The sequence below is a fragment of the Pseudophryne corroboree genome, chromosome 9, assembly GCF_028390025.1.
Source record: "Pseudophryne corroboree isolate aPseCor3 chromosome 9, aPseCor3.hap2, whole genome shotgun sequence".
Lineage (NCBI taxonomy): Eukaryota > Metazoa > Chordata > Amphibia > Anura > Myobatrachidae > Pseudophryne > Pseudophryne corroboree.
Genome location: NC_086452.1, coordinates 298150651 through 298167965, shown reverse-complemented (window position 1 = coordinate 298167965; position 17315 = coordinate 298150651). Strand labels below are relative to the sequence as shown.

The following is a 17315-nucleotide window of genomic DNA, read 5'->3' as shown; positions in this document are numbered from 1 at the left end:
GGGATTCTAAAAGTTCATTAGCCTGTACTTTAAATGTATCTATATCGGAACAGTTGCGTCTAAGACGCATAAGCTGTCCCTTAGGTATATTATTCTTCCATGGTGCGTGGTGAGCACTTTTATAATGTAAATAAGAATTGGTATTCACTGATTTGACAAAATTAAATGTTACCTGGTCCCCATGGCGGTACCTGTGAGCTGCAGATAAAACTTGTGATTAAAAATAAAATAATTATGTGTTAAAATAAAGGTGATGCATTGTATAAGAAAGGACTGGTGTTGTTTACCCAGAGTTTGTGTCCTATCAAATAGTTCAGAAATTAACTTTACACCGGTGACATGTGGAATATTGGTATATAATGCCTGTAAATCCAGTGTCAGGAAAGCATAAGTATCCTTCCACTGGATGTTCTGTATTTTATTGAAAAAATCTTTTGTGTCTTTTAAATGTGATCTTAATACTGGTACTTGTGGTTGAAGAAAGGAGTCAATGTAAAAAGAAACCACAAGTACCAGTATTAAGATCACATTTAAAAGACACAAAAGATTTTTTCAATAAAATACAGAACATCCAGTGGAAGGATACTTATGCTTTCCTGACACTGGATGTACAGGCACTATATACCAATATTCCCCATGTCACTGGTGTAAAGGTAATTTCTGAACTATTTGATAGGACACAAACTCTGGGTAAACAACACCAGTCCTTTCTTATACAATGCATCACCTTTATTTTAACACATAATAATTTTATTTTTAATCACAAGTTTTATCTGCAGCTCACAGGTACCGCCATGGGGACCAGGTAACATTTAATTTTGTCAAATCAGTGAATACCAATTCTTATTTACATTATAAAAGTGCTCACCACGCACCATGGAAGAATAATATACCTAAGGGACAGCTTATGCGTCTTAGACGCAACTGTTCCGATATAGATACATTTAAAGTACAGGCTAATGAACTTTTAGAATCCCTTAAAAATAGAGACTATCCTCAATGGCTCTTGAATAAAGCTCTGGAAGAAGTGGTTAATATGAATAGACAGGATTTACTCCATCCATCTTCTTCGAAAAAGATAGATAAATATAACACAGAGGGAAGAGAAATGGCTTTCATTTGCAAATACAATACCTGTGCTAAAGAAATCAAGACAATAATTCAAAGAAATTACAGGGTATTAAAATAAGATAACATTTTAGGGAGTCTCTTACCAAACAAACCACAGGTCATATATAGAAAAAATAGGGCTTTAAAAACCATATTGGCACCCAGTCATTACAAGATCCCACTGACAAAGAAAAATGGAGAGGGTTCAGACTGGTTAACTAAGAAACCCTTGGGTTTCCATAAATGTGGAAAAAATAGATGCACCATGTGCCAACACATGGAGCGCAAAATTACACACATCTCGATTCCATCTTCAAATGAGAAATATTATTTGAAATCCTTTCTGAACTGTGACTCCAAGTTTGTGATATATGTGTTAACATGTGGGTGTGGTTTGAATTATGTAGGGAGGACCACGAGATCATTACACACACGATTCATGGAACATCGACGAAACATAATACGCAAATACATGGCCCACAGTGTATCACGACACTATTTTAATGTACATGGGAATAACCCCGCTTGTCTCTCAATAATTTGTCTTGAACATATTGCCCCTACAGACAGAGGGGGAGATAGATTTAATAGGCTGTGCCGTAGGGAAGTCTTCTGGATATTGAAGTTCAATTCTCTACATCCAGAAGGACTCAACGAAGCAATTGAATTGAACTCAGTTCTCTAGTTAGAGGTGTCTGTTTCTGTGCTTACTTTGAGATTTAAAGTGGTTGGTATATAGAGGGGCGGGATTTAACTAAAAGAGCTCCATATTGATGGTCCCGTAGATGGTGTCCCTTAATTGACCATTACAATCAATAAATCATTGGATACAGAGAGAAAAATATGAAATATGTGTATCTGATCAATTGGATACTATACTGTTCTATACATATTTACGTGATGTAAGACGATCGTGGATATAGAAACGTATATATAGGAACCTCTCATTAGCTTGGATCTTTAGAGTACATAATTGTGATTACATCGTTATATATTTTTTGTATATACTTAGAAATTATGTTATATAGTACACCATGGATGGGTTATGATTATTAAATAAGTATTTATGTCAATATATTGTATTATATTTTCTAAAGATCTAACATCCTGTGGATTTAAGAGGATTCACATTCACATAGAGATCTGTGCATATATACTAATAATGATCTACACACCTATAGAAATATAACTATTGGACATCTGTATGAATCATGTTTAGTGATCTAAGTGTATGTTTATCAGTTTCCATGGTAACAGTTTTATTCGAGACGTGCCCCTTCCCCATGTGATCAAGAACAGCCTATAGATGTGGGAGAGATATGGGTCATGTGACCAACTTACATTATATATCCCCTTTTGTGATTTTGAACCAAGAAATATCTATAAAACTGTTAACTTATTTTTACGTTTATAATATACAATATGGGACAGATTCTGGTTAGGGGATAAGTGTATGGGACCTTGGCAAGTGTGCAGGGCACGGGGTATGTTTCCAGCGGTCACGTGACCGGCAAGTCCGAGTCACGTGCGCAGAACTAAGCCGCGTTACCGCTGAAAGTTAAAAACCTCTTTGGATACAGAAATAGCATTGAGGTACCTCATAAGAAGGGGATACTCGGAGCTCCGATCACGGGGCCGAGACCACATGTCCCCATTTGGACCAATGAGATTGGATAGGACCTAGATCACGTGACATGTGTATCTTGTGACTGACCTTATCTGACCTTATTTTAATAATAAATAACAGTTTTAATCCTCGTTTTGACATGCGTTTTAATGGAGGAATTAAGTAGATGTTTATGATACCAAATATGTATGTATAAAAGTGTTTTAAGACGGTTTGATTTTTTATGTTAGGCACTAAACAGGTGCTGGTTATTAAGTTATCTAGAAGGGTATAAATAGATAACCCAACACAGATTGAGTTTATGCTCCTGAGGAAGCTGGATTACACTGCTGCCAGTGAAACGCGTTGAGCCTACTCACTTACCTGGATATCACTCTCCGACAAATCTCTGTGACTTTCTAATCCTTGGCTACAAATGGACACTTCCAATCACTGAGGACACTTTACAAAGACGTGATCCACCGATACAGCTAGCAATGGACTCTTCCTAAAGCTGATGCCATCATATCATTTATTGTGGACTCGGTAACTATTCTTGTGTTCCGGTGAATGCTATCTGGAGACTGTCCTAGCTATAAGGATTTATTTAAAGCCATAAAGGGGAGTTGAAAAATATATATATATTTTATCCAGTGAGATAACATCATCTACAAGTGCTAATATTAATGGGTAATAGGAATCGATTCCTGTGTTTTTAAATGTAATAATAAATCTGTTATCTTTTTATATAAGCAAACCGTCTTATCATTTTCAGCCAGCGCTGGTATACTGTTTTCTTTTTACCTATATATTGGAGGACCTGACCATCCTACTACCAGCTGCTGTTGACTGCGCACTTACATATTTCTTTTATTTCTTGCAATATTGTGTTGGCTTAGTGCCTCACCGTTGTTGTACCTGTTTTCTTCTCTCGTGGTATGTCCGTCTCCTCGGGCACAGTTTCTTAAGGTGGGTACACACTATTAGATATATCTGCAGATCAATTGATCTGCAGATATATCTATGTACGGATCGGGCAGTGTGCTGTGCATACACACAGCCCGATCCGTCGGGGGACTGACGTCATGAACTGGGCGGGCGGGCGCTCGCGCCCGCCCAGTTCACCTGTCAATCACCACCGGCCGCCGCAGCATGTGTACGGGCGGTCGGACGACCGCCCCGTACACACACAGCGACGGGCCAATATATCGTTAGATATATTGGCTGTCGGCTGTGCTGCGCGGCCGACGCGATATGTCTGTGAACGACGGAGTTCACAGACGTATCGCCCGTACACACTGGCCGACGGTCCCGCGATGTATCGGCCGTTCAAGAGAACGGCCGATACATCGACCAGTGTGTACGGGCCTTTAGACCGAGTCTGGTAGGAGGGGCATAGAGGGGAGGAGCCAGCACACACATATACACCCTAAAGGTTTTAAAGTGCCAGGCTCCAGTGGGCCCGATCTATACCCATAGTACTGAAGTACAGATCCCCAGTATCCACTATGGACTACGACAAAAGGAATTACCGGTAGGTATTAAATTCCTATTTTTGCATTGGTCTCTTAGGAAATGTCTTAGGAAATGTAATACCATGGCAACTAGCTCAATATTCTTTTGTTAACAATCTTGAAATAAAGGATAGTGGTGGCATAGAAAAAAATCGATGTAGATGCACTATGCAATCATTACTACCCAAAATTGAAATATATATTACAATTAAATATAAGAGGTTGTTGGCATATATTTGGCCAAAGACACAGGCCTGGCCACCAATGTCTGCTCTGGCACGAGGCTTCCCTAGTTTCTGCGTTGTGATTGCAATTAGCGCGTGATTGCAGTGGGTGGGCGGTGGGTAGCATGCTGGGCGACCCCTGCATGCGATTGAAAGGATTGCAGATTCTGCTAAAAAGCAGAATCTGCAATCCTTACTGAATAAGGTCCTATATAAATGGGACTGTCGATTATGTAGTCGGATGCTAGTTTCCTGCTTAAAAACAGAGAGGTGGTGCCATTCTAGACTGAAGCGATCTCAAACTTCAAGTGTACATATGTACTCTGTAATTGGGCGCTGCTGATCTCTTGTGGTGCCATATAAATAAAGAATAATAATAAATACACATATACACATATCTTGGCGTATCAATGATTGCATAGTGCATCTGCATCCATTTTTTCTATGCATGATACCATAAATCTCAGCAAGATAGCACATCTCATTACAAGCAGTTAGAGTGTTCAGGCTAGAGCCACTCCCCCTGAATAAAGGATAATGGGCTTGATTTAGAAACAGAAGAAATTGCATTCATAAATGGCTCTTTGTACACAGTGGTATAAAAAATATGCTAATGCCGCTGGGATTTGTACTGAGACGCCCACTAGCAGCATCCCTAATCTGCTCATATGCAAATCTATCAAAGTTTTGAGGAAATCTACAGTTGTTTAGAATGACTGTCTGAACTAACCCGCCAGGGCCACTGAAACTGCATTCACAGATGTGGTGCTGTAACACACCCATGAAATGCTTGTGACATAAATGCATTTGACTAGCGTCCCTCCCCCCTGTTACCTCCCATGAAAGCACACTGACTGCCAATCAAGCTGCATCCAAATTCTCACTGCAACCGCCATGATAATCAGTCGCGGATCATGCGCAGTGCCACTCAAACACGTGCAGTACTAAAAATAAAATTAAACTCTGCAAACATCGGCATTGCATCAACCTTTGAATCAGGCCCAATATGTGAACTTACCTCCTTCAAGTTTTCTTTGAATCCTTGCATTAAAGTCTGTCCCATGTCTGTATAAACTCCTCGCATTAAATCAGCTGCCATTCCTTCATTAGCCCTGTAATAAAAGAATGTTTAGGTCTTGCTGGTTACCTTAAACATTCCTATACTATAGTTATTTCATGCAGTAATAGAATGGAGTTAAAAATGAGGACTTATTACAAACTGACTTGAATGAAACCACTCTGTACTAGATTTTGTCAAAGTCGAAAAATATTGCAGTACACACATCACGTACAAACACACAGATGGCCTCCGCGCGTGTACTTGTTCTGCTGTGCGTGCACATATTCGCAATTTGCGTATGGTCGCTCCCGCGGTCGTGCGCATCAGCGCGTGGTATGGGTATTTACGGTAGAGTTTGTGAACGCATGGAGAGCTATCAAAACATTACATATTTAATCCAAATAGTGCACATTGTACACATAGTCCCCCTGCACCACATCAGAAAGTAACAACAGTTTAAATGATTCCAGAACAAAGGGATTCACCTTTACAGGATAAGAGGGGACAGACTAAGGTTATAAGGTGGTGTTTGGTACCAGCTGTAGGGTATTTTAAGGGTAACATTCCGGTGTTGGTCTGCGGAAGATCGCATGTTCCTGCGGATAGTTATGTGCAGAAGCAGAATATAGATATAAACTGTATTTACTGTATATTATGTATGCGGCGGGAATCCAGAGGAGACCACCCACAAGAGCAGTTGAGAAAGACCGCCTACCTTTTCAAATCAACCTATGACCTCTCCTGTACTGTAAAAGTGCATTCCTGTGTCCAATGGACAAAGGGATTACAGTATCCATTGTATTGCTTTTGGAAGAATTGTATAAATAAAGCCTGCTGCAGCCTGGCCTGGCAGAAGACTCACCAAGTTATCTATCAGATGACCGAGGACCGGGCCGGGTAGCGCAAGCGATTCCAATCACGTATGTACATTGACTGTAGCCATTATTCTGTTATATTGTCTTGTATTGTAGTGTATAATTTGTATTGTAAACCCCCTTTAAGAAATAATCCACTGTGGTGTCGGAACCCAGCGGTAAAATCACAATTGGTGTCGTGTCCTCATTGCCCTGCTAAGGTTTAAAGTGTATTATTATTGCATAGCATTGCTGTAGGAGGTTTAAAGTGTATCTCTGGGTGTGTACACGCTGTGAGTACTTTGTACCATCAGCGCGGCGTGTGTACGCAAAGTCCGTACACTGTACGGGACTCTGTACGCTAATAGCGTAAAAGGTGCGTAGAGTGTTAATTAAGTATAGCGGCCGCAGCGGCTAAAGGTTTAAAGTATATTTAAAGTATGTTTAAGGTATAGCTTTAATTCCTGTAAAGATAATCAGCATTATCAATTGGGGGCTCTCCGGTTTTCCACATTTTTACTGCTTAACAGGTCACAAGCAGACTTAATCTATCAGCATAAGGGTGGACAGGGATCCTACGTATCCTTTTCTTGGTCGGTGGATGCACTGAAAACCCTACTTAATTGCTGATGGTTTGTAGGGATGCTGATAGAACTCGTAAGGTAAGCAGAAAAAAAGCTATTTAAAATCTGTGAATTTATTTTTGGCGCCAAATGTGTACACAAGAAAAGCGTACACCCATACTCTGTGCATACTCTCCCACATTGTTGCCATAACATTCAGATTACTAGATTCATAATATAAATATTAAGGAAGTAAGTGTAAAACACAAACGCAGTCTGGCCTAGTTATAAAGGTTTATACAGAAAAGAAACTGTGTGGCGTGTTAAGTGAGCGATTATAGTTAATATTGCTCACATTTATAGAAATTGTGTGAGTTGTTTTATTGCGTCCACACATTGGTACACGTGGTACGGAACGCGAGGACAGCGTACACAAAACGTGCACGTAGCGCAAGGCCGCACACGTGGCATAGAGGTACGCACGGTTGCGTAATTACGCAAGCTTGCGTAGCGTTGTGTGCGCATACTAAAACCGCACGATAATTCGTTTAGTTTAAAGGTGGGATAGTAGCCACGCTACAATAACACAAGATTGCCCAGTTTCCAAAGTTTAGTATAAAACCCTTATTTACTGTATTGCCTCTGGGAGTAAAGCTGCTTGTCTGAATGATAATTTTCTGTACAGAAAAATAAAGTGTATTTGAGTGAGCGAGTGCAGGAGTGAGTGGATACTGAACCCAAGAACTAGGTGGACTAGGTGGATTGCTAGGTGGTCTAGGTGGACACACTGGGTTAGTAGAGGCCCGGTGGCATAGGGTTCGCAACCCTGCGTTATTAACTAAGTGGACTAGGTGGTCTTGGTGGACTGAGTGGTATCCCATACAACTCTAGGTGGTCTACTAGGTGGTCTACAGCAGTCGTAGGGCATATAGATAACTAGTATCTATAGGCTGTGCTATTACATCACATGTCCGTTTGTTCTGCACAGAGCAACGTGATATTATTGTGTCACGTGCTGTGGAAGAGCATACGCAGACGTGATTGTATAGACAAAGGGGTTTTTCTTTGATAAACTTCGGGAAATCTCCCTGGTGGGCTTCACTGGAAAGGGTGAAGGATAGTTATCTAATTTCTCTGTTTTTCACCCTACAAACAATTCCAGTTGAAAGATACCGAAAAGGAAATTTTCACTGCCTCTCTCAGGAAAATATTCCAAACAGAACTTCCACCGAAAGAAATTACGGTGTAAGGTCTGATAGGAGCCCTAAGTTGGGTACATTGCGATCCGCTACCAACAGTGTATCGTTGTATTGGCCAGCGTGGGCGCGAGCGAGTGGAAGGCGCTCAGGTATACTTCCACCGTCTACTTATATTGAGTATTTTGGTGTTTGTGGGAATTTTTTAAAGATATTAGAAGCGACCCACAAATATGGGAGCCAGTTGCTCAAGTAAGAGACGTTTAGACAGGGTTCAGGCAGAATTGTGGCCAAAAGGCTCAGCAAGGTTTATCATGTGTGAAAAATATGGTTCACACACAGAAGGTTTATGTAATGAGTGGATATGTATGACCAACAATGATAGGGTACCATTCCCTAGAGTGGGCAGCTTTGAACCAGAGGTATTACAGAACTTAAGGTTAAGGATATGTCTGATAAAATCCAAGAAACAAAGGATTAAACATACAGACTGTTTAAATTTATGGCAACAGGAGGGGGATATGCAAAAGGAATTAGCTTAGTTCCAAACCTAGCGGGAAAACAATGGTGACGGCACCACCACCACCATATATTGTTGGGGAGAAAATGGCTACAGGCAATGATACATTGGTACAGAATAAGAGTGTAATTGCAAAATGTACTAACACTAACCCTTGCCAGTTGTACCCTGTTTTAAATTTTCCCCAGGACTGCGAACAAGAAGATGAGCCCAGCACGATATCGGCACTCTCTCTAGCAGCCACCATACAAGACACTCAGGTGGGCATGGCCCAACCAACAAGAGCAGTAGTCAGGCCCCCTAGCGGAGGGATAAGTGAGGTCGTGTCCACAGGTAAGTACGGTACCATACATTATGCAGAAACCATAGCACCCCACATTGTAGAATCAAACCAAAATTATGTAATTAAATTAAATCCTGTCAGGGTGATTGCAGTCCCCAATGGGAAGACTGACGCTCAGGGAGTAACTCCCGTCAGGAACATTGGCATGCATTGTCCCTGGTCCCGGACAGAATTGAGGTCAATTATGTCAGAATTTCCCTATCCCAGAAAGGATCTAGTCGCATGCCAGAGGTTCATTAAAGAGTTAGGTAACGCCACCGAACCCACAAACAAAGATTGGCGAACAGTGCTACGGGTATGTTTACCCTCCAATATTGACCCCGCAAAGTTCATAACTGATTGCAATTTAGACGAAGAAGTACCTATCACTGATGAGTACACTCAGGAGAAGGTACGACAAATCAATCTGCAATTAGGAATATATTTCCCTACTGTTGTCAAATGGAATAAAATCTTTTCCATAAGGCAAAAGGAAGGTGAAACGGCATCCGAATATTTCCATCGAGCACTGCAGGAAATGGCTAGATACACTGGGATCGAGGACATTACAGACAATGCACATTATAGGGAGGTAGCTGTTTCAGTATTAATGGACGGGTTGAAGGAGGCACTCAGAACAAAGGTACAGACCTCTCTACCAAACTGGAGAGGTATCTCAGTGGCTGCATTGAGAGAGTCCGCTGTCGAGCATGATAGGAACATCATTAAACACAGGGAGTCACAGGGGGGAAAACTGATGACGGTAAGTATACAGGACCTTATGGCAAAACCCCATCAGCCGAAAACCCGGACCCCTGTTGTTTGGGACAGACCTAGAACATGTTTCATTTGTAGGAAGGAAGGGAATTTTGCCAAAGACTGTAGGAGTGGTAGAGCGCATAGCCAAGATAGAACCCTAGACAGAGAATACGAACCACACTACTACTCACATAATTGGGATCAGGGACCACAAAGGAGAAGTTACGAGCCACATGCAGGGGAAACAAGGAGGTACCCTCCAAGGAGAGATGGGCAGACCTCCGGAAATTCTCAGCTACCTCCCCCACATATCGTAGCTGCCAGCGCGCTGCGGGAGGGTCTCACCACACAATAGGGGTTGGGCCACACCTGTAGTCTGCAGCCAGTGAAGTTGATTGCTAGCCTTGGTAGTGAACCTGAGGTCACGGTTGATGTAGCTGGTGTACCATTACCTTTTCTTGTAGACACAGGGGCGGCCAGGTCAGTGTTAAATTCAACTGTAGGTATAAAAACCACGGGTAAAACAATTTCGGCAATGGTAGTAACAGGAATAGTGCAACACTGCCCTTTGAGTAGACCTGCAGAGATTACGATAGGGCCCTTGCAAACCAAGCATTCTTTTTTGCTGGCTGCAGCGGCTCCGACTAACCTGCTTGGAAGAGATTTATTGTGTAAAATGCGGTGTGTCATATACTGTACTCCTGAGGGTGTCTTCTTGGATATACCTGAGAATCACGTTCAGGAAGTACAATATATATTAGACACCCCTCAAAGGCTAATGACGCATTCTGCTGTTATAGACAAGTGTCCATCAAAGGTAGAGGAAATGATCTCACAAATACCGGGTTCCCTTTGGACCAAAGATGGACAAGACACTGGATTGATGGCGAATGTAGCTCCGGTAGTAGTGCAAGTAAAAGACGGTAGAATATCTCCAAAAATCCCTCAGTATCCTCTGAAGCCAGAGGTAGAATTAGGAGTGTACCCCGCCATAGAGCGGTTGCTACAACAGGGCATACTAGTCAGGACGTCCAGCACTGCCAATAGTCCCATCTTCCCTGTGAAAAAGAGTGGGGGGAGGGGCTACAGGCTAGTGCAGGATCTAAGGGGGATAAACAAGATAGTTGAGAGACAATTCCCCGTAGTGCCCAATCCAGCTGTCATCCTCATGCAAATTCCCCCTACTGCAAATTTTTTCACTGTCATTGACATCTGTTCTGCTTTCTTTTCTGTCCCTCTTCACCCTGACAGCCAATACCTCTTTGCATTTACATACAGGGGAGTACAGTACACCTGGACTCATCTCCCCCAAGGTTTCATTGACAGCCCAAGTATTTTCTCCCAGGCTTTGCATGACTGTTTACAATCCTTTCAACCTGAGAGCGGATCAGTATTAATAAAGTATGTCGATGACTTATTGCTGTATTCTGATTCACTCGAACCGTCCTTGAAAGACACGAAAAAGCTTCTGTTTCATCTTTCCCATACGGGACACAAGGTTTCAAAGGATAAGTTGCAGCTGTGCCAGACCAGGGTAAAATATTTGGGACATTGCTTGACTCAAGGACTTCGACATCTCACCGCTGATAGAATACAGGCGATTCGTGACATGACCCTGCCACAAACCCAGCAACAGATCCGCACTTTCCTTGGAATGTGTGGGTACTGCCGAAACTGGATCCTAGGATTCTCCATACTGGCTTTACCTTTGCAAGAAATGGTCTGCTCGAACAAACCAGATCGGATCTCGCACACAGATGAGTCTGAATTGGCCTTTGAGAGACTCAAACAGTGCCTATCACAGGCACCTGCATTAGGTATGCCAGATTATGGGAAGCCCTTTGAATTATATGGTACAGAAAGTGCAGGATGCACAGCAGGAGTTTTAACCCAGAGACATGGTGATGCCAGCAGGCCGGTAGCTTACTACAGTGCACAGTTGGACACCGTAGCGCGGTCTCTCCCCACATGCTTGTGAAGTGTTGCAGCGATAGCTTTGCTAGTAAGTAAAAGCGAAGACGTGGTGTTAGGACACAACCTGACCATCCATACACCTCATGCAGTATCAGCCTTACTGAACTCCGCCCAAACCAGACATGTCTCATCGGCATGGTTTACAAAGTGGGAATTATCACTGATGGCCCCTGTAAACATCACCATCAAAAGGTGCAGCGCACTAAATCCTGCAACTTATCTGCCAAGTGTGCCTGGACAGGCACAAAGGGTGGAGGATGAGAATGATGGTGAAGGAGGATTTAGTGCAGATACTGATACGCATGATTGTATGGAATACCTGAATCAGACTTTCACTGCGAGACCTGACATCAGTGACAACCCACTGGAAGGCGTAGACTTTACCTTTTACACTGACGGTAGTTGCCACAGACAAACGGACTCGGGAGACTTGTGTACTGGATACGCAGTTGTAGATGACAGAGGTATCATAGAAGCTGAACCCCTGGGCCCACCGCACTCAACACAAGTTGCTGAGCTGGTTGCCCTAACCAGAGCGTGTAAATTGGCCAAGGGTAAGTCAGCCAATATATACACAGATTCTAGGTATGCCTTTGGAGTGGTGCATGATTTCGGGACCCTATGGCGCCTCAGAAATTTCATGACGTCAGCTGGCACACCTGTAGCGCATGCATCCCACATAAAAAGGCTTCTAACAGCGATACAAGAACCAGACAGAGTGGCTGTTATCAAGTGCAAAGCACACACTTACAACCAAGACCCAATTTTACTTGGTAACAGCCGGGCAGACGAAGCTGCTAAATCAGCAGCCAGCACCCCCATACAAACGAACATCACATCACTGATGACATTCAACACAATCAACACACAAAAATTATTTTAAATGCAAAATTTGTGTTCTCCACAGGAAAAGGCGGTCTGGAGGTCAAAGGGGTATGGCCAGGAGTCCTCAGGACTCTGGACAGGTGGACACGGTAAGCCAGTGGCCCCCAGAGCATATCTTCCAGGCCTAGCTGAGGCGGCACAAGGTCTGACTCATCTTGGTAAAGAGGGTATGTGTAAGCTGGTGAGAGCCTACTGGTGTGCGCCAGGATTCTCTTCTCATGTAGGTAAGAGAGCAATGACATGTATTACTTGCTTGAGGAAGAATATTGGAAAGTCAATACCAACAGAGCCATCCCATATCCCTCCGACAGACGGACCTTTTCAGGTAATACAAATTGATTTCATACAGTTACCACCCTGTAGGAATTTAAAATATGTGTTAGTCTGTATTGATGTATTTTATAATTGGGTAGAAGCGTTCCCTGCTGCCACAAATACTGCTATGTTCACTGCAAAGAAAATTGTGCAGGAATGTGTGTGTAGATATGGTATCCCTAGAATAATTGAAAGCGATAGGGGTATCCAATGTACAGGTGAAGTCTTTCAGGTAATGTGCAAACTGATGGGAAGTAATAGCAAGCTGCATACTCTGTACCGACCACAGACGAGTGCGAAGGTGGAGAGAATGAACAGCACTATTAAGAACAAGCTGAGCAAAGTGATGGCTGAGACTGGATTGTTGTGGCCAGAAGCTTTGCCACTAGTATTGTACAGCATCAGAACCACTCTCAGGTCCCCCCTTAACCTATCACCCTTTGAGATTCTTTTTGGCCGACAAACTCATGTAATGATAGATCCCCAGGATGATTTGAAATGCAATAACGAAGTGACTGTAAAATATTTGGTTAGGATGAGCCAGCAGCTGAGGAATCAAAATAGAACTCTAAAGCTGGGGATTCCTGACCTACCAAACAGTAATTGTCATGACATTGAACCTGGAGATTATGTAATGATTCGAAATTTTCTACGCTCAGGTTGCCTCATTGACAGGTGGGAAGGACCGTACCAAGTCTTGCTAACCAGCACGACAGCATTAAAGGTTGCCGAAAGAGAGACTTGGGTCCACTCGTCCCACTGTAAGAAGGTCGCTGACCCGGAGAGAACCCGTGACAAAGAGCAGAGTGTAGAGAACATCGTATCACTGGAGTGTCTGTTCCGGGAAGGTTGAGAGGCAGGACTGTTGAGACGGCACCTGAGCGCGGAGAACAACAAGACCAGAGGCGGTTGTCGCACCAATTTTTCTTCTTTTCTCCATTTCCCCCTACCTTCTTCTCTTTCTCCTCTCTTCTTGTCTCCCTTCTCTTCCCTTAACAAGATGGATCTACCCCAAGAGACTGCGTTTCGGGTTTTCCTGTTAATCCTGTTGTTCACCAGGACAGTCTGTTTCGGTGAGGGTCCCAGAGAGGTCGAGCAAGGATCTGGAATGGGTTCTGATGGCGAGGATGGATTTGTAGAATCTCAAGAGCAACACATTACTCGAGCAAAGGCGAGTATCGGAAAGCGCTCTGGTAGTCAAGGAGCTCGGAGGCACTGTGAAGGGGTATTGTCTGAGGAAAATTGCATTTGTAGGAATTGTGAGAACATAGTCGAGGATGGGTGCATCCAGAGATGTCAGTCCAGCCTTAATATCAACATGGACCGTCATCCATTGAGTGATTACCACTCACTAGTGGGTAAGGTCTTAAACCAGACAGAATGCTGGGTGTGCTCACAAGTACCTCAAGGTCAGAGCAAGTCAGGATTAGTACCGTACCCTTTAGCAATAGATGAGGTACTCGAATTACGGGGTGGGAGACCGGCGGACAAGAAATTCAATATTTCTAGGCCCCCTAGCTTGAAGCTCCACCAGTATCATGTAGATAGATCCTTATTATGTTTCAATATTTCCAATTACCGAAAACCAGGAAATTGGGAAGTGATGTGGTATAACCAGACAATGACCTTTTCGCACAGAGCTGGTAGGATACCCATAGACTCTGAACTTGTACGCCAAATAGCCAACAGTGGAAGGTATTTTCGGTATAGGTATACTCGAGGAAGCAAGACCATGTGGGTTGGAAAAGTATCACCAGGGTACTGTGCTCATATCATCCAGTCCGATACTTGTACTGAGCAGATGGGAGAACTAGGGATTGGGTTTTTCACCTGGAAAGTTTGTAATATGGTAATGTCATATTCTGTCTCCTATGTTCTCCCCAATGATGCCTATTTCATATGTGGGAGGAAGGCGTACAAGTGGCTTGCCCCGAGCTCAGACGGATTGTGTTATATTGGAAGAGTACTGCCAGAGGTCATGACCATAACCCATGATAAGATGAAAGATGTTCACTGCAGTGCTCAGGCTCCTTATACTCATACTCACTATGAACACATCATCAAGAGACACCTCATAGATAGGACAGAGCACGCAGCCTCTGATTTGATCCACGAATCCACCGGGATTCAATTCCTTCTCGCATTAGACATCACCCGTACTGCCAGAGGAATTATAAATTATAGGTATATCCATGCGCTAGAGAACTTGATAGATAATATCACTGAGATGTATGATGACACCTTCAGGTATACGGGAAGGGAGTTACAAGCTTACAAGAAGGAACTGATCCAGCACATGATGGTCCTAAATTATATCACAGCCGTGACAGGTGGGTACTGTGTTACTCTGGCAACTCAATATGGTGTGAAGTGCTGTACATATATCACGAACAGCACTGACGACCCCACGGAGATCATCGATCAAAAGATGGACGATATCTTGCAGTTGAAGTGGGAGTTCTGGAGGAGACACAACCTTACCCTGACGGCTGTGAGTAATGAGCTGACCGGCTGGGTCTCATGGTTGAACCCACGAAATTGGTTCTCAGGATTAGGAGAGTGGGTTCAAAATGTTATTATGAGTGTAGGGAAGTTTCTCCTTTGCATCCTGGGAGTCGTCATAATTATTGGCTTGATATTTAGGTGTGTTCGAATTCTGATGCGGCGCAAGCACGGCACAAATTTGATGAGTCTAAGGAGCGAGGGCATTGTTACAGCAGCAGATTTAATTTACGACCCATCCATAGAGACAGTGTTATGATAAGGATTGCAAATGAATTCCATGGCCTGTTTCTTTCACCCGTTTTTCTTTTGTCTCCCCCTCTGCCCAGATACACCCATCCGGAAAAAGACATCAGCCCTACCCAAGAATGTTTATGTAAATGTTTATGTGAATGTATTTTAGATATGTGTCTTATCTTCATCTCTACAACCTTCAGTTAATGACACACATAGTCGACAGGTGATATCCACATGTACTAGCACTCACATATGTTCCCCCCTCCATGTATCATCAACTAAATGTGCACCCCATTTGTTTTAACAAGAAGCCGAAAATAGCTCGGTAGTGTTTGTCGGCCCACTTACAGACCCTTAATACGGGATAAGAAGGATTTAATGTATACTTCGCAATACCTCGAAGCTTATTTAGAACATATACGGCACGATGATACATGACCCTCAGACATGGATTCATACATACATGCTTTTTACTATCCCACTAGGTCATACCTTTCCTACCTACCACTCTCCCCCGACCATCCAATTTTCTGTAGATATTGTGTAGATATTTTTCTGTGTAGTGATTAGATAGTGGCAGTTATTGGTGACTGCCAAAGGGTGGACTGTCAAAGTCAAAAAATAGGATTTTGGTACTTACCAGGTAAATCCTTTTCTTTGAATCCATAGGGGGCACTGGAGTACTCTTGGGGATATGGACGGCTTCCACCGGAAGAAGGCACTGAATAAATTAATTTTTGAGACTACTCCTCCCCTCCATATCCTCGAGCACTTCAGTGTTTTTTACTGAGCCGAACAGGATCGATAGAGAGATTGACAAAAGGAGAATTACCTATAATCTCACGGACAACAATAAAGTTGACACAAAACGTAACAGACAACTAAACAGTTGACACCCTAACTGATTAACCTTTGTTAAATTTAAACCAGTCGTGAAAGTGTGTTACCATAAGAACCACTGAACTTCCTAAAACAGATAAACTGCTCTGGGTGGGCGTCCAGTGCCCCCTATGGATTCAAAGAAAAGGATTTACCTGGTAAGTACCAAAATACTATTTTCTTTTTCATCCACTAGGGGTCACTGGAGTACTCTTGGGATGTACCAAAGTTTCCTCCGTGGCGGGAGAGCTGTTTGGCACTTGTAACACTAAACGGCCAAAGCTAGATGCTGATGCCGCGAACGTATCAAACTTGTAAAAGCGCACAAACGTGTGCACTGAAGACCAAGTAGCCGCACGGCAAAGCTGTGTCGTAGAAGCCCCACGACTCGCTGCCCATGACGTTCCCACAGAACGTGTGGAATGAGCTGTTACTGATGTAGGTGGCTGTAACCTAGCATGAAGGTAAGCCTGACGTATGGTCAGTTTGATCCATCTAGATAAGGTCTGCTTAGAGGCTGGCCAACCCCTCTTAGCCGCATCATAGAGAACAAACAACGTATCCGTCTTACGAACCGTAGACGTTCGGGATACATAGACGCGTAATGCGCGAACCACATCCAACGTTTCAGCATTCTCTGTTAATACCGGAACTACTATTGGTTGATTGATGTGAAAAGACGACACTACCTTTGGTAGAAAAGCGGGATTCGTCCGAAGTTCCGCTCTGTCATCATGAAAAACTAAATACGGTGACTTGCACGACAAGGCACCCAGATCTGAAACACGCCTAGCC

The 17315-nt window shown here is 43.1% G+C and overlaps 1 protein-coding gene across 1 annotated transcript in view; it reads right to left on the bottom strand.

Moving 5' to 3' along the window:
- The window catches only part of SERHL2 (serine hydrolase like 2), a 309035-nt gene that overhangs the window by 22223 nt on the left and 269497 nt on the right, over window positions 1-17315 (bottom strand). The window contains exon 12 of the mRNA XM_063940393.1: window positions 5473-5566. Coding sequence (XP_063796463.1) covers window positions 5473-5566 — 94 coding nt within the window. The remainder of the gene's footprint in view (window positions 1-5472; window positions 5567-17315) is intronic.